Raw genomic sequence first — 27,163 nt, 5'->3', positions numbered from 1 at the left:
CAATTTATACCCTCACATGTTGACCATGTTTGTTCATTTATTTGTTGCTCATTGCATAGCTGTATATCATAAATAAAAGCACAGTGCTACATAAAAAAAAATACACACACACATACATATACTGAACATATTCAGAAGAGAAAATATCAAATTGATATTTGACGGTACAGGGTTTGAATGAAAATGCGAGAATAAAATTGTCTGTTATCATATATATTTGGAGTTAAAGGAAAATTGAGAATGCCAAGTTTAGAAAAATGGATGATGTTCTAGAAACTGTAATGTTCCAAAGACCTATGATGTAATGTTCTATTCGATCTTAGGAGCTTAAAAAAATGTGCATTTTTTTAAAATTCTTTGGCTAATGCTGTCAGCAAAATAATTTAGATGCAGTGGTATGCATGTTTGGTATTAGAGCTTTATAATAAAAATTAAATGTCCATGTAGCCAAAGCTTTCCCACATGTTCATCCTCTTTGGAACCAGTAATTCTGTTTCTGGGAATGTATTCTAAAGAAGTGTTCAAAAATATGTTTGCCTAAAGTATCTTAGTATATAAAGCCTATTACTTGTAAATAACAAAAGGCTGAAAGCAATCCAAAACCCAATGATAGGGACTAGTTGAATGCACTGTGGTCTTTCCACTGGCCAAAATATTAGGCAGTTATCCTGATGAAACATATAAAAGTTATGTATTTTAAGTGGAAAAAACATTAGGCAATAAAATTTTATAATTAGTTCATGACAGTTATTTAAAAACTGGCTTATGTGTACAAAGGATGATTGGAGACCATGAATCACTTTATTCTTTTTTTACTGGTTTCATATTCTAAAATACTTTACATTAGCATTTTATATAATTTTAATAGGGAAAAGTGAACTTTCAGGAAAATTTATTGTTATTCAGCACTACACTAGGTTATTACAGATTTCTAAAAATAGTTAATAAGTCTTGTTCATTTTAAAAAAATAAATCTAGCTGAACTTCAAACACACTGCCGTCAGGAAAAACTGTTCAATTCTTTATATTCAGATTTCAGTCACAAATTTTATTGAAGTTGGACTTGTTTGAGTTACCTTAGTTACATAGGATAGACTGGGTAATAAGCTAAAGCCTCATAAAATGAGTGATCATTTATGTTTAAAAGCCATTACAGATGGTTTTTTTTAATTTGGCTGAACAAGAGCCATTTCTTCCATTTATGTCAGTCATTTGTTTATTGTTCCCTTTATGGAACCCAGGAAGTGAACACTTAAAAACATTTTTAGGGATGTTGTATATAGTATATATTCATCTGTAGTAAACTATAAAAGCTTGTTAATCTAAAAATAGAATAATAAAGCCTAGAAAAGTTTGCCTGAAACATTACTCTGTACCAGGTCTCTGTTGTATAACTTTAATATTTCTATTACCATATCTGTTCTTATTGAACAAGTTTAAATGTTAATCTTGTTTCTAGTTTGCCATGTATTGTCTCCTGCTATTTTATAAAGTGCTAAAAGAAGAACTGAGCCCAATCCAACCTGTTGGCAAATTTCTTTGTGTAAAGCTGGTGGTTTTTGTTTCTTTTTGGTAAGTGTTACTTTCTTTTAAATGTTCTCATTTTTTGAAAGGCAATAAAAACCGTTGATTACGGAGGATTTTTAAACATAGTCTTAATGCGGATGATAGATTAAAATGTCTCTACTTATCTTTTAAAAAGTTCATCTTTTTAGCCCTTCAAGGATTTTCAAAAGAAATAATTAGATGGTCACTGTAACATTTATATGAAGAAAATAGTTTGAGACAACCTAAATATGTCAATACTGGAATAATTATTAAAATAAATCATGGCCCTGTCATATAGTAAAATACTATGGAGTTTGGAAGAAAGCATGATGTAGAATATTTATTTATATGAGAAAATAATCAGTAAATCTTTTTAAAACAGAAGGTAAAACTATACATAGTCAATATAGTAAAGAGGGCCAGGCACAGTGGCTCACACCTGTAATCGCAGCACTTTGGGAGGCTGAGGCAGGTAGATCACCTGAGGTTGGGAGTTCCAGACTAGCCTGGCCAGCATGGCTAGTCTCTATTAAAAATACAAAAATCAGCTGGGCATGGTAGCAGGCTCCTGTAATCCCAGCTACTTGGTAGGGAAGGCAGGAGAATCGCCTGAACCCGGAAGGCAGAGGTTGTGGTGAGCCAAAATCACGCCACTGCACTCCAGCCTGGGTGCCCGAGTGAAACTCCGTCTCAAAAAAAAAAAAAGGAAAAAAATTTAGTAAAGAGGTGGGTAATAGGGGTCCTAAAAAAAAATACACCAAATTTAACAAGTTAGAAATAATACAAAAGAGGAAAAAGAAAAATCCCTGAAATCCCACCACCCAGAAAAGAATGATTAACATTTTGGTAAACCTGTGTCACATAAAACTCTAGAGAAAGTTTCATGCTATAAAAATTTGTGGAATTCGACAATGTGTTCAGTATATTGTAGATACAGTTCTTTGTCAGTAAAAAGAAATATAATTTTGTTTGGTGGGGGGGGTGTTTTTTTGTGGGTTTTTTTTTTTTTTTTTTTTTGCTTTTGCTTAGTATTCTGTTAGGTGGATATAACTTTTTACTAATCTCCTTTTGATATTTAGGTTGTTCCTAATTTTTTTACCATTATAAGAAACACTGAAGTGAATATTCTTATGTATATAACTATGAAAGCATGTCCACTTCATTATTTGCTGTTTAAATTTTACCTGGGGCCATTATCTCTAGATTGCTTGAAATGCTCAGCTTGACTCCCTATCTTGGGATAAAACTACTAGAAAAATGAATTTGTAAAGCAAATTAATATATTTAACACAGACAGAGTTTCTTCAGCAATATGCTGTAAAGGCAGAGGGTGGTGGTGGTCCACAGGTTGCACTGGGTTTTTTTTTTAATGGCACATTTTTAAAACTACTGCTCATTTTATGCTTGATATAGATTTGGCGTTTACCTTTTCCTAACATATAGGCAAGCAGTAGTTATTGCTTTGTTGGTAAAAGTTGGCGTTATTTCTGAAAAGCATACATGGGAATGGCAAACTGTAGAAGCTGTGGCCACCGGACTCCAGGTAAGCAGGTGCCATCTCTGAATTCAATAGAACTTTACTATTTGTTAAGCATTTTTACATATCTCCACTAAATCTGACAACCCACAGGGTATGGGGGCTATTATCCTCACTTTACAGGCGAGAAAACGGGAACCCTAGAGAAATTGGCCATAATTACTAATTTGTAGCAGATACATGAATAAAACCTGGATTTCATTATTCCTAAGTCCAATTCTCTTTCTACATTTCTCCTTGTAGTCCTTGGGTAGTGAAATGCAATATACTTGATGTGACTGAGAATGAAATGTACTTTGCTAAGAAACACTTGAGGCTGACTGGATGCAGTGACTCACGCCTGTAATCCTAGCACTTTGTAAGGCCAGCGTTGGGGCATCACTTGAGTCTAGGCATTCAAGACCAGCCTGGGCAACAAAGCGAGACCTTATCTCTACAAAAAATTAAAAAATAAAATACTTAGCCAGGCCCGACAGTGCATGTCTATACTCCTAGCTACGTGGGAGGCTGAAGTGGGAGGATTGCTTGAATGCAGGAATTCAAGGCTGCTACTTGAGGAAGTGCAAAATAGATTCACATTTTGGCATTTTGCCTTTTTTTGAAGAGGTCAAAAATAATTATTTTGGAAAATGGAAAAATGAATATAATCTGAGAAGAAAAAACACAGCTGTTTATCTTACCACTTTTGAAAAGCAAGTAGGGAAAGATAGCACTCTACAAAACTAGATTTAAATCCAAAGGTGACTTATTTTATTATTGTTCTCATAGGATTTTATTATCTGTATTGAGATGTTCCTTGCTGCCATTGCTCATCATTACACATTCTCATATAAACCATATGTCCAAGAAGCAGAAGAAGGCTCATGCTTTGATTCCTTTCTTGCCATGTGGGATGTCTCAGATATTAGAGATGATATTTCTGAACAAGTAAGGCATGTTGGTAAGTACCAGCTATTTAATTCAACCAAATAGGTTAGGTAGGATATTGAATTTCTCCTGCTAGGGCAATTTATTATCTATTTGGAGATGAAAAAAGACTTTAAAGCAGTACCACAGTGCAGGCTCATCAACTCTGGGGAGTGGGAGAGGGGAAAGTGGGGAGCTTATTTTTAGAATGGTAAGTTTATAATGGTAAAAATAACTTTTGACTAACAGAAAACTTTATATTGAAGGACGGACAGTCAGGGGACATCCCAGGAAAAAATTGTTTCCCGAGGATCAAGATCAAAATGAACATACAAGCTTATTATCATCATCATCACAAGATGCAATTTCCATTACTTCTTCTATGCCACCTTCACCCATGGGTCACTACCAAGGGTTTGGACACACTGTGACTCCCCAGACTACACCTACCACAGCTAAGATATCTGATGAAATACTTAGTGATACTATAGGAGAAAAAAAAGAACCTTCAGATAAATCCGTGGATTCCTGAACAGTATGGAAAAGCAAACTGTGCGACTATTATATTGTATCATTACCTGGAGTCCCATGGATTTTGTGCTTGGGACAAACCATAAATGATGGAAACTGTCAACACAAAAATAGCTGCAAGCCAGGTACAACTACTGAATTTATATATGTAAGTTTTGTATATCAAAAATAATTGGTCTAAATTTCCTAGACTTAGACTTGATTTCTTAACATTAGAGTATCACATACTCAAATGGTAGACAGTGACCCCAACTAAATTTTCCTGATGTTACACTGCTTTATCAAGAGGATGAACTTTTTTTTTTTTGGAGACGGAATCTTGCTCTGTCACCTAGGCTGGAGTGCAGTGGCACAATCTCGGCTCACTGCAAGCTCTGCCTCCCGGGTTCACGCCATTCTCCCGAGTAGCTGGGACTACAGGCACTCGCCACCATGCCCGGCTTTTTTTTTTTTTTTTTTTTTTTTATAAAGTAGAGACAGGGTTTCACCGTGTTAGCCAGGATGGTCTCAATCTCCTGAGCTCGTGATCCACCCACCTCGGCCTCCCAAAGTGCTGGGATTACAGGCGTGAGCCACTGCGCCCGGTTGAGAATGGACATTTTTTTTAAAAATCAGTACTTCCTACCACTGCTGCATGAGTATAATGCTCCGGAATTATCAGAAAGCATAATGCAGAAATACGAATTAGTGGAACTTAATCATGTGCCATATAAGCTTACCTAACAAGCAGTTATATCTCTTATTTCTCAACTGAATGTCTTTCAATAAATAAGAATTTATCATTTATTTTCTGCAACTTTTTTATGTCTTATTCTTTAAACATTAAAAAACCTTAATATTTTAACAAACATTTTTTGATTAGAGGCACAGTGAAAAAGAGGTCAAAAAAAAAAAAAAGTACTACTTTTCCTCAGTGCTATTAAAGGTGGCAGCAAATATAAATCTTGGCTGAATGGTCTTAATTACTCATTAAACCACAGTCAGAAGATATATAGGTGCTATTTGGGAAAACTTTATTACCTATGATGGGGTTTCTCTAATTGCTAATCACAACCCCACTGGGTCATGTTTGACATTTTATAATGAAAATAAAATAGAAAGTGCCATAGTATGTTACAGAAAGCAAAGATGAGTATTGTTTCTCAAAGCCTTTGCTTTATGTATTTATACACATACTCATTCATATATACATATACAGAGACAGATATAGTGGTTCACAGTAATTATACAAAGTCTATTCTGTCCACTATTATAAACATTTCTATTAAAACTAAAACTGGGCTATATGTAAAAACCCCAAAGATACACACACAAAAAAATCTGTTAGAACTCAAGTGAATTCAGTAAAGTTGCAGAATACAAAATCAACATACAAAAAGCATTAGCATTTTTATACATAAAGAATGATCTAACTGAAAAATCAAGATGCCATTTATGATAGCATAAAAAAAATTCTTAGGAATAAATTTAACACCAAAGCAGTAAAAGACTTGTACACTGAAAACTATGAAACACTGATGAAAGAAAGACACAAATAAATGGAAAGAGATCCCGTGCTCATGGATCAGAATAATATTGTTAAAATGGTCACACTACCCAAAGCAATTCAGAATCAATGCAATCCTATCAAAATTCCAATGGCATTATTTACACAAATAGAAAAAAAATCCTAAAATTCATATGTAACCATAAAAAAAATCCTAAAATTCATATGTACAAAAAATTTTTTGTAACCAAAAAATTCATATTTCCCTGAATAGGCAAAACAATACTGAGGAAAAAAAGGTGGAGACATCACATTTCCTAATTATAAATTATATTGCAAAGCTATAGTAATCAAGACAGTATGGTACTGGCATAAAAACATATACATAGAACAGTGGGATAGAAGAAAGAATCCAGAAATAAATCCAAACATATACAGCCAACTAATTTTTGACAAAGACACCAAGAAGACACAGCAGGGAAAGAACAATCTTCATTAAGTGGTGCTGGGAAACTGCATTTCCACATGCAAAACAATGAAATCAGACCCTTAGACATACACAACAATCAACTCAAGATGGATAAAAGACCTAAATGTAAGACCAGAAACGATAAAACTAGAAGAAAACATAGGAGAAAAGTTCCTGGACACTGACCCTTGACAATGATTTTTTGGATACCACACCAAAAGCTCAGTCAACAAAAGCAAAAACAAACCTGACTACATCAAACCAAAAAGCTTCTGAGAGTAAAAGAAACAGTCAACAAAATGAAACAATAGCCTACAGATTGAGTAAAAAATATTTGTAAGCTATATATCTGAAAAAGGGTTAGTATCCAAAATGTATAAAGAATTCATACAACTCAATTTTAAAAATGGGCAAAAGACCTGAATAGACATTTCTCCGAAGAAGATACACAGATGGCCAACAGGTATATAAAAGGGTGCTCAACATAATTTATCATCCAGGAAGTGCATATAAAAACCACTCTGAAGTACTACCTCTCACGGAAAATGGAATGGAAGTTTCTAAAGAAAAATAAAACTACCATACTATCCAGCAATCCCTCTTCTGGGCATATACTCAAAGCAAATGAAATCACCACCTTGTAAATAGATCTGCAGTCCGTGTTCATTACAGCATTATTCACAGTAGCCAACATATGGAGACAACTCAAGTATCCATTGACAGATGAATAAACTGTATATATATGCATACACACAATGGAATATTATTCATCCCTAAAAAAAAAAAAACCCAACGATACACTGCCATTTGCTACAACATGGATGGGCCTGAAAGACACTGTGCTAAATGAAATAAGCCAGACAGAAAAAAAGATACTGCATAATCTCACATATATGTAGAATCTAAAAAAAAAAATTCAAATACGTAAAGAACAAAACTGGTTATGGGGGGGTAGGGAGAAATGGGGAAATGTAGGTCAAAGGATTCAAAGTAGCAGATATGTAGAATGAACAACTCTAGAGATCTAATGTACAACATGAGGATTTTAGGTAACAAAATTGTACTGTATTTGGGATTCATGCTAAATGAGTAGCTTTCAGCTGCTCTTGTCAGAAACAAAAAATATATGGGTAACTGAGATGATGGATATGTTAATTTGCTTCACGTCGTATACCTTAAATGTATGCAATAAAATTTATTTTAAAAATAAAGCCGGGTAGTATAATAATAGAGGTACCAAGAATAGGTACTCTGGAGCAAAGATCCATCTTATTTGTGACTTCCAAAGAGTATACAGCATATAGGAGGCATAATAATGATCTTCCTTTATTTCAAAGTCTGTAAAAATTGGATCAATATACTTATTGTGCATCCAAATCAAAACTTTGAAAAATAGTTTAGGATTAACTCTTTCTTCAATTTAACTTTGTTGTTACCAGCTTTTAAATGTTCTTTTGCCAAAGTAGACCAAGAAAAATGCTGCCTCCTGAAGATTTATTCCCTAACTCCTTAACTCTTGTAATTACATTTAGCTTATAGCTTAAATTCTTTTTCAAGCTTGCATTCTCAAAACAAAACCTGAGATGTTTCAGATGTACACTGAGTATTTAAAGGAAGCGAGATTGGAATTTACAGGTAACCATAACCCTCAGTCTTCAGTGGAAGCCTTTGTGTTTCCCAATTACAAGTTTGGATTTAAGAAAAAAGGCCAAGATGCCTACAAAAGTAAAGTTTTGCTTCACTTATTGACACATGTCAATAACAATAAGACTTTTAAAATCCCTATTCCGTAATATCGAGCAAAAGAAGTTTCCTAATTCAAAAAACTAGTGATGTATCCTTTTCCAGAAAGCAAATCTGCAGCAGTATTTCTATAATAATGCTACTCTTTTATTTAGAATCTTTTAAAATATGCTTTAATGTCAATGTTTAAAAATATTTGACCATTACAAGGAATTTTTATAGACCCCCACTAATTAAGGTAAGAATTTTGTACTTGTTGATGCTCTATTTAAACAGTTTTCATTGGAAAACTGCTCTTCATTGCTTTACTGTGATGCTAACATTGCTTTTGTGGTGCTGAACGCTGAGTACAAGTTCCTCTCCCATTTCAACCTGGATGGGATTATCTAAAACAACTGCAGCTTGTTTCCAGTGGGAGGCTTCACTTGAAGTATCCAACCTAATCTCTTCGTCAAGGTACATATGATACCAAAATGGAATAGCAGTCACTCTTCCAGATTTACAAATGTGTACCTATGAAAATTAAGAAATTATGAAAATATCATCAGAGTACATAGAGTAGACTTAAATAAGTCTTCTTTCTCTTTTTAGTTACTTTTAAATACAAGAATTTATTTTAAAATACATTTCACCAGCTAATTCATATCAATATTAACCTATTCACTAATTTACTTAAATCCATTTTTGGATACTGTTCAGAAAATAAGATTTAAATCTTTAAAGTAGCTAAAACTATGTATAAAAGTATCACCTAATTTAAGATAATTATTCTAAACAATAACGAAATCATTTTGCATGTTGTCCTTACCTTTACTTCTCTTTTAGAGGTGTTCAAATATGGAGTCATTAAATCTAGTCTTAAGAGTTCCACTGGCTTGCTTAAAGGTATACAGGGCAATGAGGATAGATCCAAAAATACACGTATAGGTACCTAGAGAAAGTATAAATTTTTCACTTTCACTTTTTGTGGTCAGGGCTCAAGTTTTTCACTTTTACACATTCCTTTTGTGGTCAGGGCTTGCTTTGTACTTGACTCAGTATGATAGAATACTTTTTACATTACCTCCTTTATATTCCCACATCAAGCTAAAGCTGGCTTTCATTAGAACTTTCATTGTTCCAGTACAAAAAGAATGAACAAACCAAGGTTTAGGCAGGTTAGATAATTTGCTCTGGTTTCCATTACCTGTAGATCTTTCATTTGGATGGGAACAGATTAAATTTTTTCTTAAGCTAAACAGCTCTAAAAATTTTTAACCCAAGTATTTGTTTATGAAATAATGGTACAATACTAATTGAATTGTTTCAGATATGATGCCAGATTCAATCAAAGAATAACTGATTTCATTTGGAAAATAAGTTTATTTCTAGAAGGCAGTGGTTCTCAATCTTGGCTGCAAATTAAAATCACTTGGGAAACTTTTTAAAAGCCCAACTGTTCAGGCCACACCCCAAACCATCTGGAGATAGGATCCCCAGATGTTTCCAATGTACAAAGTTGAGAATCACTATTAAATGGTCTATCAAGTTTAGTAGCAATTGAATGCTACCATTTAATACTAATAATTTTTAGCTTCATCCTCATTTGAAACAAAGGAAACTGTCATTTTCCTTGTATAAGGCGAAACAGGACACAGATACATTCACCTCTCCCTGGGCATCCTTGAAAGCATCCAGCCTTTCCTCCCCATAAAAACTCTAACAGTAACCCCACACCATTTCTAAGACTCCTTGTTATGCTCCTATTTTTACATCAAACCAGAAGAAGACTTAGATTCTCATGATGTCACCTCTTATCACCTGCCTCCTAATCCCCACACTGCTGAACCCATACCTCATAGTCGGCCCCCACTTTTGTGTGTTTTTTTTTTTTGAGACTGGGTCTCACTGTGTTCCCCAGGCTGGAGTGCAGTGGTGTGATCACAGCTCACTGCAACCTCCCTGGGCTCAAGTGATCCTCCCATGTAGCTAGGACTACAGGTGCCTACCACCACACTTGGCTAATATTTACATTTTTTGTAGAGATGGGTTTTTGCCATGTTGCCCAGGCTGTCTCGAACTCCTGGACTCAAGCAATCTGCCCTCCTTGGCCTCCCCAAGTGCTAGGATTATAGGCATGAGTTACCATGCCCGGCCCTCCTGTCATCTTTACCAGTTCCTTCTATGTAACCAACCAAACCAAGCTCATAACTTTATGAGTTCTCTAGAGTTCAGTTCCCAGCCCTCTTTATCAACATGCCCCCATGCTATTTCATCCAGTCTTATGGACTTAAATACTAGCTACATGCTGCTGCCAAATTTAAATCTTCAGCCCAGAGCTTTCTCTGAATTCTTACCCAATTGCTCAGTGACCACAGCAACATACAAAGCCTGATCCTATTTTCCCCATTATCAGTAAATGGGAACCATTCTTCTAGGTGCTTTCACCTAAAAATAAAATGGAGTCCTCTTTCATAGCCCACATCCAACTTACCAAAAATTCTACCTTTATTTATAGCCCTGTTCTCCAAATCTAAATGTACATGTAGCAGACATTCAGTAAACATTTGTTACTCTATCACCCAGGCTGGAGTGCAGTGTTGTGATTTCAGCTCACTGCAACCTCCACCTCCCAGGCTCAAGCAATTCTTCTACCTCAGCCTCCCAAGTAGCTGGGACTACAGGCATGCACCACCAAGCCCAGATAATTTTTGTATTTTTTGTAGAGACAGGGTTTCCCCATGTTGCCCAGGCTCATCTCGAACTTGTGAGCTCAAGCAATCTGCCCCACCTTTGCCTCTCGAAGTGCCAGGACTACAGGTGTGAGCCACCATGCCCAGCCCATTTCTAAATCTTGACTCCTTATTTCCTAAACAGAGGCTAACCCCCTTTTGCTTGAGCTGTTTTCCTAGGCTCCTGCATTCCTGCTCTCCGCAGTCTGATTTCCTAGAATCTGAGCATTAGCTGCTGATACTTATCAGCTGCCAGCCTGAGGTCTCAATGTAAGGGTTCAAGTTTAGAACATAAATCTTTTTTGGACAAAGACCACTCTTTTTCGTAAGATTAAAACCTAGGACCCTTCTTCCATTTATGACAGTGATTCAGAGGAGTATCTACCAACTTTTTTTTTTTTTTGATATGCAGTCTCGCTCTGTCATCCAGACTGCAGTGCAGTGTCACGATCTTGGCTCACTGCAACTCCTGCCTCCTGAGTTCAAGCGATTCTCCTGCCTTAGTCTCCAGAGTAGCTGGGATTGCAGGCACGCACCACCATACCTGGCTAATTTTTTTTGTATTTTTAGTAGAGGCGGGATTTTACCATGTTGGCCAGGCTGGTCTTGAACTCCTGACCTCAAGTGATCCACCCGCCTCAGCCTCCCCAAAGTGCTGGGATTACAGGCATGAGCCACCACACCTGGCCAAATACCTAAACTTTTATCAGCAGTCACGACAAAATTCCTTGGTTACTGTAACGTCTAGGTTGATTTTTCCCTATAATAAGTTCCTTTGTAGGTAAGAATCTAAGTGCTCTTAGTCACTGTGTTTAATCCAGCTAAACTTTAGTCACTGTGTTTAGCTAGATTAAACAGTGACTAAAGAGGGAGCGAAGGTAGACTGTTCAACAGCATCCTGGTTGAACTTCTCCTCTAGACACTTACCTGAAACTGATTAATAAAAGGTGCTATATTTAATCCAAGAGTACGTTCTGTTCCTTGAACAGCATTCTCCTCTAGGAGTGTCTGTGATTCCACAAGCAACCCAAACATCAGCACATATTGAGGAAAGATCTTGCCTCCAGATTGTAGTAAACACCTAAGGAAAAAAGTACATATTTTAAAAAGCTTTTGCGGCTGGGCCACAGTGGCTCACGCCTGTAATCCCAGCACTTTGGGAGGCCAAGGTGGGTGGATCACTTGAGCCCAAGAGTTCAAGACCAGCCTAGGCAACATGGCAAAACCTCATCTCTATAAAAAATACAAAAACTAGCCAAGCGTGGTTTTGATAAACACCACTATGGCATGCACCTATAGTCCCAGCTACTTGGGAGGTTGAGGCAGGAGGACTGCTTGAATCCAAAAGGTAGCAGTTGCAGTGAAATACATCCCACCACTGCACTCCACGCTGGGTGACAGAGTGAGACTTTGTCTCAAAAAAACATAAAACAAAAGAAACCCTTTGTAATCCCCTCCATTGTATAAACATCAGTAACTAAGAATCATGATAAATCAGTAAAGAGCTACAGATTACACAGAGTCTAATGGATTTTCAATTATTCATGGCTGGTAGTTCAGAATGGTAAACCACTAGAAATAATTTCTCAAGTCAAAGTAACTACTGATCAATGAAAGAGAAAAATGACCAGTTAGCTATTTAAATGAACATACGTCTTTAGATTCAGGAAAGAGTCATCAATGGATGCTAAAACTAGTAGGTCAAAGTTTGATTAGGAAAATATCCTTTTACAGTCTCAAAGTATCACCCCCACAAATGACTTATCACAAAGGGGGAAATAGTGACTTACTGAATGGAGAAATGTGTAGATACAACTTAAACCATGTGACTGTATTAACATCAAAAATAATGGGACAGGCTGGGCACAGTGGCCGAGATGCCTATAATCCCAACACTGTGGGAGGCCAAGGTGAGAGAATTGCTTGAGCCCAGTATTTCAAGACCTGCCTGGGCAACACAGCAAGACCCCATCTCTACAAATAAATGAACTAGCCAGGTGTGGTGGTGCACACCTGTAGTCCCAGCTTACTCAAGAGGCTGAGGTGGGAGGATCACTTGAGCCCAGGAGGTCCACCACTGCAGTTAGCAGTGATTGTACCACTAAAGAGACATGAAAACTAAATGGAATATATGATCCTGGATTGGATTCCAGACCAGGAACAGAAAAGCTACAAAGGACATTATTGTGACAACTGTTGAAACCTGGATAAGGTTTGTAGCTTAGACAACAGTATTGTGTCCCTGTAAATTTCCTGATTTTAATAATTGTACAGTGATTATATAAGTGAATGTCCTATGCATTCCAAGGTATTAGGAGTAAAGACACATTGTATCTATGGTTCAGGGAAAGAGCCTGAAATGTTTTTTCCTGAACAATTTAGCAGATGTGGTAAAATATTAATAGTTTGTGAATCTGAGTGTAAGGTATATGGTAAGTTCTTTGTATTATTCTTTAACTTCTCCAAAGGCTTGAAAATTATTTCAAAATAAAAGGTCAAATACTCCAAATGCAAAATTAAAAAAAAAAAAAAAAAAGTCCAAATACTGTAATACTCGAGGAGATAGAGTCAAGGGTTAACAAAATCCTTTCTCTTCCTACAGTTGACCTTGGGTTTACCTTCTCTTTCTCTGAAAATCTTATAAGAATAGAATGTCAGCTGTGTTTATCAGCAACACTGCTTAAGGTTAAAAAAGAAAAAATCTCTTAATAGGTAGACTATATCTGGACGGAGAGAACTATGAACAAAGGACAAATGCCTGACGGGAACCCATACCACATGTGGGCTTCCCTGAGAATTTAACCAGGTGTTCATATTGCTAGGCTATGGAAGCTGTGCCCATGGAAGAAGAGTTGCTATATGAAGCGAAGGGCTCTTAAGCCAAGGCAGCTTCCACACCTACCTATGTAGTCTTGTTTCCTCACACCTGAGCTATGTGCTATGTGGGAAGGGAGAGAAGGGTGGGTGGGCCACCTACTGACATCCAATGAAACAGAGGTGGAGGATACTTTAAACCAAGTAATTATTTTCATTTGCCACATTTACAATCAAATGTCAAATCTACATTTTTACTGAATATTCCAAGCTTATTCCTACTTGAATTTCTAGAACAGCATACTAGGCAGGTGAACTTTATATTATCATATGTACATTTCACAGTACGTTTTTACTCCTAAATTAAATATTTAGAGTAAGAATCCACTTATAAAAATACAGAACTAAACATTTCACCAACACATTTGTTCATATCTTAAAAAGTAATTCATAAACATTTCCAAAATTATATACTATGCAGTCTCCCTAAACAGATCATTAAAACCTAGACAAGCTAAGCTATAAAACACCCCATTCCTCAAAACTACTTTGGCACTACTGCTCTTGAATTAGATTTCAATTAATTCTCCGGTCTCTTACTAAACTGATTATCTCAATTCTATAACCACTTAAAGATATCTAAAGTAAGGACAATTAAATTATAATGACAAGACATGGCAACTAAATGCAATGTAAGGCGCTTGATTAGAACTAGACTGGGAAGAAAAGCAATGAAGAATATTACTAGGGTAATGAGAAATTTTAATATGCACTATATATTAGTGCTATTATTAGTATTATTATATATTAATACTATTATTAGTATTAAAACTATTGTTTTATCAATGTGAAATATCCTGGGATAATTTTATTGTGATATGTAGGGGAAAACATTTGTTCTTAGGAAACACGTGCTAAATACTAAAGAAAAGATGAAGTTTATGATGCCAACAATCAACTACCAAATGGTTCAGTAAAGTAAACAATAATCTAGTGTTCTCTGTTATTATTCTTGCAATTTTTCCTAAGTTTGAAAATTTTCAAAATAATGCATTTGAGGCAAAGTTAATAAGGAAACAGTCTGCTCTTGTAACAGCTCACTCTCTCCTAAAGACAAGCTAACAGGAAGCCATATCCCCAGCCGTAATGTGAGGAGCACAGATTCAGCAAGCAAAGTTAAGAGATGACTCCAAATGTACTGGCACCAGACTGATAAAGATAAGTCATGATTCTGTACCAGGATAATCTCTCTTCACCCACTAAATATAACGACATGATCCTTTAGAGTTGTAATAAATCCTATATTCATAAATTAGCCTAAAAATGGACTCCACCCTGCCCCCAGTGCTTTACTCATTGTTGCTATTCCTTTCCTATCAACTTTTTGGCATATTAGGTAGTCTGGTAGAAATTCAATCTCCACAGTTAGTGAAATTTCACACCTCATAATAAAATTGCACAGGACCAAATTCCAATCTATGCCTTTACCAAACTGGCTACAATTTTATGTCTTCCCAAATCACTGGAAAAATCTTTTTTCCTCAAAAGGATCAAGTTTAATCCTGAAAACTCATGTTATTAAAATTATCTGAACAACTGACGTTATCTGCTAACTGTGATGCATTTAAGTGAAAATCAGACCTAATTTTCTTCAGGATCACAAAGGTCTCTGAAAGGAGAGACTAGCCACAGAACTTTATGTTGCTTGACTAACAACCCTTCACTCCCCAAATAGCCACAAGAGGGTACCATTCTATGAAATCAGAAAGTTAAAAAAGCACACAGGTTAATAAAAGCTAACCTTATAGTCATGAAATCTATGGGAGAAAGACAGTTGGAGAACGATATCATGTGCGTCACTTAAGTAGTCTTAGGAACCGTTTCTATTTATAAAACGTAGGTTGAGCCCAGGAAGTCATGGCTGCAGTGAGCCATGATCATGCCACTGCACTCCAGCCTGGGTGACAGAGTGACAGCCTGTCTAAAAGAATTAAAAATAAAACTTCTGACACCAAGTGGTGGTGGCGGGGGGCAGGGAGGAGGTTCCCACTCCAAAAAATTCTCAGATACCTTTTGAGTGTACTACAACTGAAATCAATACTGACATTACCTGGAGTTAGCATCAAGTGCTATAAGGCTCCATCCCACATGACTGCCCCCAGTTCTGATGCCAACTGTAGGTCCTGGACTTTCAGTACTTTTGGCCATCTATAAAACTGAAACCACCTTTGCAAAAATTATGGCAGTGAAAGAAATCTAACATAGCTCACTCCATTCTGCTTCTAACCTCACAGACTGACTGTCTCAGGCATAGGGTGAGCTAACTGTGGGAGGAATTTTAGTTTACAGTTTAACTTTAAAGCAAGGATGATAATAGTCCCTTCCTGAAAATGAACCCTCTCCTTGTTCAGGGACCAAAACAGCCACTGTAAAACTAAGGAAAGGCCACAAGGTTAGGATTATGGGAGGAGCCTGAATTCTGCTAAAATGTAGGCACAGTTAAATGATACCCAGTCATTGTACCCTAGCTTGCTTTTCTATAATGCCCTACTGCTCAGGAATCATGGAGCCAGAGGTCACCAGATGTATAACTGCCCCAATTGCTCCTATAGATAACATCAGTATTGTAAAACCTAAGATTGGTCTTTGAGATATTTTTCAGACTCAACTGCTCCTATGACTCCCACCCTGAAACTTGACTCAGCGCAGGAAGACCGTTTTTGACATCCCTATGATTTCATCCCAAACCAGTCAGCAGTATCCATTCCCTAGCCACCAGTTCACCAAATTATTCTTTAAAACTAGCCTCTGAGTTCTCAGGGAGGTGGATTTGAAAAACATCTCCCATTCTTCCACTTGACTGCCTTGTGATAATTACACACTTTTCTTTTCTTTTCTTTTTTTTTTTTTTTTTGAGTCAGAGTCTCACACTGTTGCCCAGGCTGGAGTGCAGTGGTGCAATCTTGGCTCACTGCAACCTCTGCCTCCCAAATTCAGGCGATTCTCCTGCCTCAGCCTCCTGAGCAGCTGGGATTACAGGCACACATCACCATTCCCAGCTAATTTTTGTATTTTTAGTAGAGATGGGGTTTTACCATGTTGGCCAGGCTGGTCTCAAACTCCTGACCTCAAGTGATCCACCCACCTCGGCCTCCCCAAGTGCTGGGATTACAGGCATGAGCCCACCTAAACTTTCCTACTGCAACTTCTGCTGTTCTCGCTGTATTGGCTTTTCTGGGCAGTGGGCAAGAAGAACCCATCAGGCTGTAACAATCAAGGGTTCCCACAATGTCCTCTTTGAGTTCAATAATTTGTCAGAATGGCTCACAGAACTCAGAAGAACACTTTACTTATATTTACGGATTCATTACAAAGGATACAACTCAGGAATAGCCGAAAATAAAGTATACATAGGGCAAATATGATATTGTGATTATAATAAGATACATATATATCTGGTCTTCATCCTGTTTCCTGCTACAGAACTCCTAACACCCTTGGAACCTACAGAATGGTGTCTTCTGTATGCTAATGAGATAAATGATGACTAAGGGCCCCTACCCAGCCCTGGGTTGGGGGCTAACAAAGCTTCCATAAAAACCCAGAAAGATAAGGTTCAGAGAACTTCCAGGTAGCTGAACACATGGAGGTTCCTAGAGGGTGCCCAGAGAGGGCATGGAAGCCCCATGCCACTTCCCACATGCTTGCTCTACGCATCTCTTCATCTGGCTCTTCATTTGTATCCTTTGTAACATCCTTCATAATAAATGAAATGGGCAAACATAAGTAAAGTGTTTCCCCGAGTTCTGTGAACCACACTAGCAAATTAATGGAACTCGAAGAATTGGTCTCAGGAACTTCCAATTTACAGCCTGTGAGAAGTACAAGTGACAACCCACTACTTGTAACTGGCATCTGAAGTAGGGGGCAGTCTGTGGAACTGAGTCCTCAACCTGTGGGATCTGACACTATCAACTAAGTGATAATCAGTTTAGTTCTCCGTTATCTATGCTTGCAATTTTTTTTTCTCTGTTATTATCCTTGCAACTCAACTTCTATATGTGAATGAGATGAATGGTGACTAAGACCCCTCCCTACCCTTAGGGTAGGGACTAAAAGATAGTGTCAGATCTTAGCTATGTTCAGATAAAATGACCATTGCTTTGAAACTCTGCTTATCTTTACTAACATTGAGTGTTTTGTTGTTACTTACATTACTGCAACTGCTAGACTGCTCAGAAATCTTTTGCAAAGCTAAATGATACTTCAGAACCATCCATGCCTTCAGCAATGAAAAAAATGTTGTAACTCAAAAGTCTAACAAAATACAACAGACTGGGTAATTATAAAGAACAGAAACTTATTTGGCTGACTGTTCATGGCAGAGGGCAGAGAGAGAGAGGAGAGGGAGAGAGAGAGAGAAAGGGCAAGAGGGCTGACCTCATCCTGTATAAAAAACCCCACTCCCATCCATGGAAATGACATTACCTCATCCCCACTTAAATATCACACCTCTCAACACTGTTGCACTGAGGATTAACTTTCCAACACATGAGCTTTGGAGGAGACATTCAAACCATAGTCATGGTTTTTAAAAAAACAAAAAATGAAAGAGTTTACCAAGCCTTCAAGCTTTCCCCTGTATTTTAAACTAGCATGAGTGAATAGAACTTAAGAATGAACTTTTTTTTTTTTTTGAGATGGAGTTTCGCTCTTGTTGCCCAGAGCTGGAGTGCAATGGCGCGATCTCAGCTAACAGCAACCTCCCCCTCCCAGGTTCAAGTGATTCTCCTGCCTTAGCCTCCCAAGTAGCTGGGATTAGAGGCATGCGCCACCACGCCTGGCTCCTTTTTTTTTAATTTTTAGTAGAAACAGGGTTTCTCCATGTTGCTCAGGCTGGTCTCAAACTCCAGACCTCAGGTGATCAGTCCGCCTTGGCCTCCCAAAGTGCTGGGATTACAGGCATGAGCCACCGCTTCCAGCAAGAATGATCATTTAAAAACAACTGCAGATCAGGCACAGTGGCTCACACCCGTAATCCCAACACTCTGGAAAGCCAAGACAGGAGCCCAATTACTACAATACATCACATTAACAGAATGAAGACCACATGATCATCTCAATGGATGCAGAAAAAGCATTTGACAAAAATCACACTTCCATGATAAAAGCGTTCAACAAACTAGGAATAGAAGGAAACTACCTCAACATAATAAAAGCCACATATGAAAAGCCCACAACTATTAATATCACCACACTTAAAGATACATATATCTTAGTTTCAAAATATAGTTCTCCACTAAAAGGAACCAAAAGGAACCAGAGTCCCCTGGAGAAAGACTAATCCTAAGGTTGGGGTTGAGAAAAATTCAAGATGGAAATAAAACATCTGGTTGCACCAAAGTAAGAACATGCTCAAAGAATTATGGGAATGTGTCAAAAAGATACAGGAACCAGTTTAAAGGACCTCCCACTGGCCAAACCTGGGACAATTTTAGCATCAAATGAAGTCACACGTCCTGAAAAGTAATGCTTGAGGAGCATACAATGATCTTGACTTATTTTTACAGTTATGCCATTAAAGAACTTAAGGAATTTACATAAAATCTGAGCTCAAAAAAAAAAAAAAAAAAAAAAAAAACCCAAACGTTATTATGTTGTGTTTTACCTGGATATTGCAGCTTTTTCCATTATTTCCTGCTGAATGAGCCCAGATGGCTCAATGACATCCAATATAATTATGCTCCATAACTTGTCTGATTTTGGCCTTTGTAACATAGCAGATTCATCCTCCACATGTCTCAGCCAAAACTCAAGTGTTTCTTTAGGAAAGTGATTGGCTTCAGATATGAGGTCCAGAGCAATACGATGCTGGTCTTTCTCCACAGAACTGTATGGTTTAACCTGCCCAAGTGTGCCAGCAATAAGAGGCAGAATAGAGAAGCCTTCAGACACATCTAACACATAGAAAGGTTCAAGGATGTTCTGTACAGTATTACTCTGTCCAGTTCCAGAGCTCATCTCATTCTGACAGAGAGTATCCATGGTCTGATACAGTTTCTCTGGAGTCAGTGAAGACAAAACTTTGCTCATTGCCATTTTAAAGCCTTCATGATATGGGATGTTGTTAAGCAAAGCAATTTCTGTAGATTCCAATACACATGTCTGCTCTACAGCATCTGGTTTACTGGTCTGAAGGTTAGCAAGGGCACTACAAAGTTCAGCCTCATTTCCTAACGACAACAAGTCTTTATTCTGGGTAAAACTTCTTGCAACATCCATTTGACATTCCAAATCCAAGACACTAATACTCTGGATTCTTAAGTAACAGTCTTGACAAGACACTTCCATCATCACATGGTCTCCAGGCTTTATCCAGTAGTCTTCATTAAATAGTAAGAAAGAAAAAAAATATATATATGGAGTGCTTATAAGACAGAGGATCACATAAACATCTCCATCCTCCATCTAACCCCCCCATTCGTTAAATCACTATAGAAAGGATTACAAATAATCATCTAATATACCAAGAAAAAAAAAAAAAAAACAGGAAAACCCTACCAGATTTACTTAGGGAAAAACTGAAATTTGAAGACTCAATTAACCAGTAGCATAATGGAGACATTTGAGAGCTCCATTATTGACCCTGAGACTATCAGTATGATAATGTTTTTACTGCCATCACTAGGTTTCCCCATATCCCCAAATTGGGGTGTTGGTGGAGTACTGCAGGGGACTCTATCATCTTTGGTAATGAAGGCTAATAACAACAAAGATAAAATTCAGGGATAAATATCAAACCTCACTTTAGCTTAAAGGGACATTCTTTTCTCTAAGAGAAATTTCCAAAAGAACAAGGTAACATTCAACAGAATTGTATCAGTTATATTTGTTAACTGTAAGCATTTTAGATATTCTTGCATGTCTAGGAACTTCAAAGTATAAAGAAGAACCAAGTCCTACAATAAAGACCATATCATATTCCTTTCATATGTGGGAAAACTTCCGTTTGTTTTGTTTTGTCTTTTTGAGACAAGGTCTCACTCTGTCACCCAGGCTGGGAGTGGTGTAACAAGGCCCCCTGCAGCCTCCAACTCCTGGGCTCAAGTGATTCTCCTGCCTCAGCCTCCCAAGTAGCTGTGACTACAGATGCATGCCACCAGGCCCAGCTATTTTTTTTTTTTTAAATAGAGGTGAGGTCTTGCTATTTTACCCAGGCTGGTCTTGAACTCCTGGGCTCAAGTGATCCTCTTGCCTCAGCCTTCCAATGTGTTGGGATTACAGGCATGAGCCACTGCGCCTGGCCTACATGTGGTAAAATTTTAAAATGTCAATGTATAAATGTATAATCGCAATTCCTTCTCATTAGCCCTGGAACTAGTTGAAAATAGAAATTGTTACACTTTTTTGGGATTTTTGGAGACAGTGTCTTGCTTTGTGGCCTAGGCTGGAGTGTAGTGGTATGATCACTGTGGCCTCAATCTTAGGGCTCAAGCTATCCTCCCACCTCAGCCTCCAGAATAGCTGGAACTACAGGCGCTCACCACCATACCTGAATTTTTTAAATTTTTTAGAAGAGACCAGGCTGCTCTCAAACTCCTGAACTCCAGCAATCCTCCTACCTCAGCAGGAGGATCCCAAAGTGCTGGGATTACAGGTATGAGCCACTGAGCCCAGCCATAAATTGCTATTCTTATGCTTAAACATATAAATGTCCTTTCTCTAAGAAGGATTAAAAAACAAAAGACATCTGTCTAAGTTACTACAGGTAAAAGAGAGTTAGAACAAACACAAGTAAAAAATATCATTCACTGAGTGCCAGTCACTGTGGTAGGCATTTTATACCTACTATCTCTAAGAATCCCTAAAACAGTGCTGCAAGATAAATGGTATCATCCCATTTTTATACATCATACAACATAAGCTCTGAGAAACAAGTGGCAAGGATGGCCAGGAGGGATTCAGTAAGTAGCAGAGCTAAGAACTGAATCCAAATCTACCTAACTGACTCCAAAAACAACATACTAGCCACAACAATATACTGATTCCACGCTTTTATGACCTTGCCAAATTAGATCCCTTGATTAAGAAACTAAACAGAAATAGATGTCTTAACTTCCAGTTTAAGAAGGGTAGAGTCTCTCTCTCTCTCTCTGTCTCTCTGTGTGTGTGTGTGTGTGTTTGTGTGTGTGTGTGTGTGTGTGTGTCTGTGTGTGTGTCAAGATCTCCCTCTGTTGCCCAGGCTGGAGTGCAGTGTTACAATCTTGGCTCACTGCAGCCTCAACCTCCTGGACTCAAGGGAGCCTTCTTCCTCAGTGCCCCAAGTAGCTGGAACTACAAGCACTTGCCACCATCCCCAGTTAATTTTTTTCATTTTATAGAAACGAGGTCTTGCAGCCGGGCACGGTGGCTCACACCTGTAATCCCAGCACTTTGGGAGGCCGAAGTGGGCGAATCAAGAGGTCAGGAGATCAAGACTATCCTGGCTAACACAGCAAAACCCCATCTCTACTAAAAATACAAAAAATTAGCTGAGCGTGGTGGCATGCACCTGTAGTCCCAGCTACTCAAGAGGCTGAGGCAGGAGAATTGCTTGAACCCAAGAGGCAGAGGTTGCAGTGAACTGAGATTGCGCCACTGCACTCCAGCCTGGGTGACAGAGTGAGACTCCATCTCAAAAAAAGACAAAAAGAAGTGAGGTCTCGCTATGTTGTCCAGGCTGGTTTAAACTCCTGGCCTCAAGCAATCCTCCCACGGGGGCCTCCCAAAGTACTAGGAATACAGGTGTCAGCCACCATACCCAGCCTAAAAAGGGTAGTGTTTCTATATAATTCAACTACTTTAAACTCACATTAAACCCATCGAATAACTGTAAAAACAATTTCCATACCAAAAAAAAATCCTTAATACAGAACTTCCCTAGGGAAGTTCACAGATCCATGAACTCTCTAAAACTGAAAAACTTCGTGCTTGTATGAATGTGTACATTTTTATGACCCAGGGCTCCAGAGACGTCATCAGCTTCTCTAAGGAGTAAGAACTCCTGCACTAAAAGCAGTACTTTTCCAATACTTCCCATGAAATAATGGAGCAGGACTTCTTTCATCTACTGATAACTAGAAAATTCAGAGCTGAAGAAATAATGATAGGTTTTCCAAGTGCTATGCAACAGAGTTGTGTTTGTCTCTCTTAACCACAAATATTACCTATTTCAAATTTCTTTTGGGAAAAAAAAAAAAAAATGAAGTTCTGAAAGATTTAACCAACCTCCCTTGACTGAAAACTTCATATCAAAAGTATTTTTTTTTTTTTTGCCACTGACTCGAATACTTAGAAGATTAAAGCAAAAGGTTTAAAAAAAAAATTGACAAGACCTACCTGTAAGGTCCTGTACGGGGTAGACAGCCTGTTCCCAACATGTTTCCTCACTAGGACTTGTGGATAAACTATGTTCATCATCAAGCTGGAGCACAAACCAAACCATAATAGCATCTAGTATGCCTTCTTTAATAACAGGAATACCAATCTTATCAGGCTTTTTAGTTGCAAGACTTTTTAATTCCTGAGAAAAATGTAAAAGGAATGAAAGGGTTTTATGTATTTCATATATACATGCCTCAATATCTTACCATTTTCCATCTCTGGAGTTCTTAGTCCTGCCCAGCTCCCTGAGGGATTCAGTACACTGGCACACCTATAACCATGTAAGGCACAATGGTTGGGAAGCTCTGACCTACTTTATTGGAATACCATGTAGCTATTATTAAAAAGAATGAAGCAGATATATATTGCTGATATGGAAAGAAGAAGTCCATAATATATTGTTGAATGAAAAAGGTTAAGTAACAAAGCAGTGGAGACTGTTCTGTTTAGAAAACAGGGGGGGATGGAAGGGGGTAGGGAGAGAGAGGGAGTAGGGAGAGAGAAAGAATGTGTAAGAGAGAGTGACAGAGAGAGAGAGAGGGAGTGGGTGTGTGTATGTACAGAAAAGTAGGTCTGGAAAGACGCACTTCTAACTAGTGACCTGGGGAAAGAAGGGTTGCGATTTTAAAAAGGAAGAAAAATACTAGGACTTTTTCCTTTCTATCCTGTATTGCTTGAAAGTATTAAACAGACATGCATGACTTTTGAAACTAAAACCTTAATAAGATGTGTGTGTGTGGCTAAGAAAAATTGAAATTTTAAAAAGCCTTAAAATAATAAAAGGCTAACTGGCAGCTACAAACGTGTTACTTGCTACTGAAAGTCCTAACAGGTAAGGAATGCTCTTGAAGCTCAGAAAGCTCAGCCTCAGTAAGGAAGGCTGAATTGTTAAATTAGTTCCAGATCACCTCAAGAACAATGTAGTAACAAATAATAAAGGAAAGCTTCTATTAAATTATAAAAATCTTAGGCTAGCTGGGCATGGTAACTCATGCCTGTAATCCCAGCACTTTGGGAGGCCGAGGTGGGTGGATCATTGAGGTCGAGTTCGAGACCAACCTGGCCAACAGGGTGAAACCCCGTCTCTACTAAAAATACAAAAATTAGCCGCTCATGGTGGTGGGTGCCTGTGATCCCAGCTACTCGGGAGGCTCAGGCAGGAGAATCGCTTAAACCTGAAAAGTGGAGGCTGCAGTGAGCCAAGATCACACCACTGCATTCCAGCCTAGGCAGTAAGAGCGAAACTCTGTCTCCAAAAAAAAAAAAAAATCTTAGGCTAAAATTACCCCCTACAAAGTCTTCTATCTCCAAACAGGTTTCACTTATAACATTTATGTCCTTGAACATTGAACCTTACTTATTAAAGACCTTCAGAGAATTCTATGTAACCTTTCCAATTTCTTTCGGCACCCTTTTTTTTTTTTTTTTTTTTTGAGATGGAGTTTCGCTCTTGTTGCTCAGGCTGGAGTGTAATGGCACGATCTTGGCTCATGCAATCTCTGCCTCCCGGGTTCAAGCAATTCTCCTGTCTCAGCCTCCCGAATAGCTGGGTTTACAGGTACCTGCCTCCACAGCCGGTTAATTTTTTTGTATTTTTTTAGTAGAGACAGGGTTTCACCATGTTGGCTAGGCTGGTCCTGAATTTCTGACCTCAGGTAATCCACCCGCCTCAGCTTCCCAAAGTGCTGGGATTACAGGTGTGAACCACTGTGCCCAGCTGGGCACTTTCTTTATATAGAACATCCTCACACCATTCACCAACACACACACATACACACTAGGGTGATCAGCTTCTCTTGCTTTTCCTAGGATTATCTTGGTTTCAACACAGAAAGTCTCAAGTCTTGGAACCCTCTTCAGTCCTGGGCAAACCATGAAGGCTGGTCACCATAATATACATACAACCTAGAGATTTGGATTATTGTTCATTTTGTTAATTTGCAATGGCAGCATGATACAGAGAAAAGTCAGAAAGACCTAGGTTAGAATTACTGCCCCTGTATTCACATGCTGAATAATTTGGGTGGAAATTATTTAATGTAAGCAACAATTTCCTCATCTGCGTAACACAAGGATAATTATCATTGTATGGCAGTATGTCATAAGAGCTGCCTAATAACACAAGTGAAAGCACCTGGCACCCTATACATTCCCAACAATCTCAGAGGGGGTTTTCTTTGTATTTAAATAAGTGGGCTGGGCACAGTGGCACTCTAGCCTGGGTGACAGCAAGACACTGTCAAAGAAAAAAAGAAAGAAAAGAAGAAAAGAAAAAAGAAAGCAAGGAAAGCAAGCAAGCAAATAATTTCAGGAAGAAATTCTAATTACCCTTTAATCATTTTCATTACATACAATAAGTGGAATCTTCATGCAAACTCATAAAATAAGATTGTCCTATATATTATTTTAAACAAGGCATGAAATTTAATGCTCGAAAATAGTAACTGAATTTTTTTTCACCTGAAGGTTGTTGAAATCTACTGTCATAATTTCAAAGCACTCTGTCAAAGCCAAATATCCTCCAGGAACTCGACTCATCTTCTCAGTTGTATAAGGTTCAACCGTTTCTTCAGCATCTACAGAAGAATAAGCCGGACTCTGAAATTTCACATTTGTTGGCAAATGGATACCAGCAATGTCCTTAATACCCACTCTGGAGAGACACAAAATAGGGAAGGGGGAGGAAGATGGATTTTTTTAGAATCAAGTAACATATCCAATATTGAGTCCAGAAAAAATAAATACAAAAATGAAATAAAACCTCATGAGCAAAGATTTCTTAAGCATAACTACATACACACACATATACAACCACTAACTATAAAGGAAAACAACTATAAATAGGTCTCTATTAAAATTAAGAATGTCTGCTTATTTAAAAAAAAAAAAAAAAAAAAAACACCCTGTAAGAAAGTAAAAGGCAAGCCACTGAGAGAAGATATTTGTAATAACTATATTCCGTAAAGGGTTCATATCCAAAATATATTTTAAAATTCCTGCATATTAATAAAAAACAAAAATGGGCAAAAGACTCAGACACTTCACGAAAGAACATATCCAAATGGCCAATGAGCACATGAAAAGGTGCTCAGCTTCAACAGCCACCCTGGAAATGGAGTTAAAATCACAATGCATACTACACATCTGACAGAATGGAAAAAAACAAGTAGTCAATACCAAGTATGGTAAGGATACAGTCTCATACGCCATTGGAGTATCAAATTAGTAAGATTACTTTGGAAGACTACTTTGTAGTGTCAACTCGAGCTGAACATACCTATTCAGATTCATTCTTAATGTAGGAACCGTTTCACGGTGTTTGGCATTTCTACTTCTGAGAATATAGTCAACAGAAATTAATACATATTATCACCAAAAGAATGTTCAAGAATGTTTATAGCTACACTGCTTCTGATAGCCAAGAAAACTGATATAACCCAAACATCTATCAGTAGTATAACAGACAAATCTAGTATAGTCATATAATGGAGTATGATTCAGCAATGAGAATAAACAAACTAAACACAAAAGAAGCTAGGCACACAAAAACAAATCACACTGTATGGTTCTATTTGTATAGAATTCAAAACAAGCAACACTAATCTATGGCGTTAGAAGTCTGCATAGTAGGTGCTCTAGGGAGAGTGGGGTGCTGGTAAAGAGAAGGGGTTTCTTCCTGCGCACTTTATATTATATAGCGGTAATATTCTGGTCCTTGATCTCAGCACTGATTACCCAGGTCTATCAACTTCATGAAAATTCATCAAATCATAAACTTATGGCTCGCACACTTGCTATAAAAATGTTTGATGTCAATAAAAATGTACATTGGACCACGCATGGTGGCTTATGCCTATAATCCCAGCACTTTGGGAGGCCAAGGTGGGAGGATCACTTGAGCCCAGGAGTTAAGAGACCAACATGGACAACATAGCAATATTCTTCTAGATAAAATAAGATAGAATAAAATAAAATAGCCAGGTATGGTGGTGTGT

The 27,163-nt window shown here is 37.8% G+C and overlaps 2 protein-coding genes across 5 annotated transcripts in view; one reads left to right on the top strand and one right to left on the bottom strand.

Moving 5' to 3' along the window:
• The window catches only part of TMEM184C (transmembrane protein 184C), a 21,101-nt gene extending 14,516 nt beyond the window's left edge, over window positions 1-6,585 (top strand). For 2 of the 3 annotated variants that reach the window (XM_023227368.2, XM_023227361.2), the window contains exons 8-11: window positions 1,460-1,572; window positions 2,992-3,091; window positions 3,854-4,025; window positions 4,258-4,683. In XM_023227368.2, coding sequence (XP_023083136.1) covers window positions 1,460-1,572; window positions 2,992-3,091; window positions 3,854-4,025; window positions 4,258-4,523 — 651 coding nt within the window. In that variant the 3' untranslated portion in view covers window positions 4,524-4,683. Of the gene's footprint in view, window positions 1-1,459; window positions 1,573-2,991; window positions 3,092-3,853; window positions 4,026-4,257 lie in introns of all 3 variants that reach the window. The other variant, XM_023227352.3, reaches the window with a different exon arrangement.
• Window positions 6,586-7,778: 1,193 nt separating this feature from the next.
• PRMT9 (protein arginine methyltransferase 9) overlaps window positions 7,779-27,163 on the bottom strand; it is a 47,528-nt gene continuing 28,143 nt past the window's right edge. Inside the window, exons 7-12 of one of the 2 annotated variants that reach the window (XM_023227328.1) lie at window positions 25,629-25,821; window positions 23,124-23,307; window positions 19,414-20,128; window positions 11,859-12,012; window positions 9,029-9,151; window positions 7,779-8,733 (exon numbers count right to left, since the gene is read on the bottom strand). In XM_023227328.1, the coding sequence (XP_023083096.1) occupies window positions 8,518-8,733; window positions 9,029-9,151; window positions 11,859-12,012; window positions 19,414-20,128; window positions 23,124-23,307; window positions 25,629-25,821 (1,585 nt within the window). In that variant the 3' untranslated portion in view covers window positions 7,779-8,517. The remainder of the gene's footprint in view (window positions 8,734-9,028; window positions 9,152-11,858; window positions 12,013-19,413; window positions 20,129-23,123; window positions 23,308-25,628; window positions 25,822-27,163) is intronic. The other variant, XM_023227337.1, reaches the window with a different exon arrangement.

This window comes from Piliocolobus tephrosceles, chromosome 3 (assembly GCF_002776525.5).
Source record: "Piliocolobus tephrosceles isolate RC106 chromosome 3, ASM277652v3, whole genome shotgun sequence".
Taxonomy (NCBI): Eukaryota; Metazoa; Chordata; class Mammalia; order Primates; family Cercopithecidae; genus Piliocolobus; species Piliocolobus tephrosceles.
This window is presented reverse-complemented; position numbering and strand designations above follow the sequence as displayed.